The sequence below is a fragment of the Tursiops truncatus genome, chromosome X (assembly GCF_011762595.2).
Source record: "Tursiops truncatus isolate mTurTru1 chromosome X, mTurTru1.mat.Y, whole genome shotgun sequence".
Lineage (NCBI taxonomy): Eukaryota > Metazoa > Chordata > Mammalia > Artiodactyla > Delphinidae > Tursiops > Tursiops truncatus.
The window spans coordinates 11,356,486-11,358,833 of NC_047055.1; the positions used below are offsets into that span (position 1 = coordinate 11,356,486).

The 2,348-nt window shown below is 68.4% G+C and overlaps 1 protein-coding gene across 1 annotated transcript; it reads left to right on the forward strand.

Annotated features, from left to right (window-relative positions):
• Positions 1–610: 610 nt before the first annotated feature.
• On the forward strand, positions 611–1,960 carry SOX3 (SRY-box transcription factor 3). Its single transcript, XM_033849729.2, has one exon. It carries the CDS (start codon positions 611–613, stop codon positions 1,958–1,960), a length of 1,350 nt encoding a protein of 449 aa, XP_033705620.1.
• Positions 1,961–2,348: the final 388 nt, after the last annotated feature.

Sequence of the window (2,348 nt, forward strand, 5' to 3'; positions counted from 1 at the left end):
CCATCTGGACAGGGGCCGATTCCTGGGAGGGCTTTTCGGAGCCGCAGCCCGGGGTACCTCCGCTGCGCCCTGAGTCCCCAAGCCCGCCTGGGTAGCTGGCTATGCCTAGTGTCCCTAACGCTGGCAGCAGAAGCGGTCAGAGGACCTCCGCGCAGACAGCGGGAAGCTTTGCAGGGTGGACCCGGGACCGGACGCCTCTCGTCACTGACAGGGCTGCAAAGTTGTTTTCTGAACCCCGTGGGCGCCCCCTGCCCCCCCAAACCTGCTCGCGCTCCCCCTCCCCCCTCCGTCACCTCCTCGAGTTTCGTTCTTTCAAACTTTTTGAGACCCTAATTGGTGGTCTCTGAGCGGCTCCCCGGGACTCCCGCCTCCTGAATAACTCTCATCACGTCACCGGGCCCAAGAGGGGCGTGGGGGTGAACGAAAGGACTCCCCGAACTTTTTTCTTCCAGCGGGGCCGAACGGCGGCTCCGTGATGATTGGCCAGGGCGCACCACTGCGAGCCTGTCAATCACCGGGCCTCCCGGGAGCGAGGGGCGGACCGAGCCCCAACCCCGGGGGATCCGAGCAGGTATATAAGAGGCCCGGAGAGCGCCCGGCCAGACTGCGAATGCGACCAGCCCGAGACAACGCATCAGGTGCGAGTAGCCTGCAGGTTCCCGCTGATTTGGCGCTGAGCACTTCGGCAAGACTGCCCTTCCTGCCCGACCCACTGGCCCACCGGCCCCCAAGCGCCCCTCCGACGGAGTCCCCAGGCCTTTTCACCGTGGCCGCTCCAGCCCCGGGAGCGCCTTCTCCTCCCGCCACCCTGGCGCACCTTCTTCCCGCCCAGGCCATGTACAGCCTGCTGGAGACTGAACTCAAGAACCCCGCGGGGCCACCCACCCCAGCTGCAGGCGCGGGCGGCCCCGCAGCCCCGGGCGGTGCAGGCAAGAGTACCGCGAACGCAGGCGGCGGCGCGAACGCAGGCGGCGGCAGCGGCGGTGGCGCGAGCGGCGGCGGCGGCGGCGGCGGCGGCGGGGGCAGTGACCAGGACCGGGTGAAGCGGCCCATGAACGCCTTCATGGTGTGGTCCCGCGGGCAGCGGCGCAAGATGGCTCTGGAGAACCCCAAGATGCACAACTCTGAGATCAGCAAGCGCTTGGGCGCCGACTGGAAACTGCTGACCGATGCCGAGAAGCGGCCGTTCATCGACGAGGCCAAGCGGCTGCGCGCCGTGCACATGAAAGAATACCCGGACTACAAGTACCGGCCGCGCCGCAAGACCAAGACGCTGCTCAAGAAGGACAAGTACTCCCTGCCCGGCGGCCTGCTGCCCCCCGGAGCCGCGGCCGCGGCCGCCGCCGCTGCCGCCGCCGCCGCCGCTAGCAGCCCGGTGGGCGTGGGCCAGCGCCTGGACACGTACACACACGTGAACGGCTGGGCCAACGGCGCGTACTCGCTGGTGCAGGAGCAGCTGGGCTACGCGCAGCCCGCGACCATGAGCAGCCCGCCGCCGCCGCCCGCGCTGCCGCAGATGCACCGCTACGACATGGCCGGCCTGCAGTACAGCCCCATGATGCCGCCCGGCGCCCAGAGCTACATGAACGCCGCCGCCGCCGCGGCTGCCGCCTCGGGCTACGGGGGCATGGCGCCCTCCGCCGCCGCCGCCGCCGCCGCCGCCTACGGGCAGCAGCCAGCCACCGCCGCCGCCGCCGCGGCCGCCGCCGCCATGAGCCTGGGCCCCATGGGCACGGTGGTGAAGACCGAGCCCAGCTCGCCGCCGCCCGCCATCGCGTCGCACTCGCAGCGCGCGTGCCTCGGCGACCTGCGCGACATGATCAGCATGTACCTGCCGCCCGGCGGGGACGCGGCTGACGCCGCCTCGCCGCTGCCGGGCGGCCGCCTGCACAGCGTGCACCAGCACTACCAGGGCGCCGGGACTGCCGTCAACGGAACGGTGCCGCTGACCCACATCTGAGCACCGGCCTGCGCTCGCCGCTCCTCCGCCCCACCCCGCCCCGCACCCCCGAGTTGGGACGCCTTGTTGTTTAGCTTTGCTTGCCTGGGACTGTTGCCTTGTACCGATGATGGGGAGGACAGAAAGTTTTGCTATAGCTGTCGGGTTTTGTACAAAAGCAAAAAGGAGTCCGGAGTGGCGGAAATGGGACTTTCTCGAGCTCGCCTGCCTCTCTCCGTTGCCCCTCCCTCCCCTTTTGTAGGCTGGGGATCGCTGTGTTGTTTGCAAAGAAAAAGCAGCACCCCCCTTCTCCTCCTGGGTTCCTGGGTTTTTCTGTTGCATTTGAAAATGTTGTTCCGTTAGTTTGCTGTTAGCCGAGTGAGTGGATGGGAGAAACATACTCTCTGGT

What these genes read in the sequence shown, in the direction of transcription:
- SOX3 (XM_033849729.2), top strand. Translation starts at nt 611, where the DNA reads ATGCGACCAGCCCGAGACAACGCATCAGGTGCGAGTAGCCTGCAGGTT.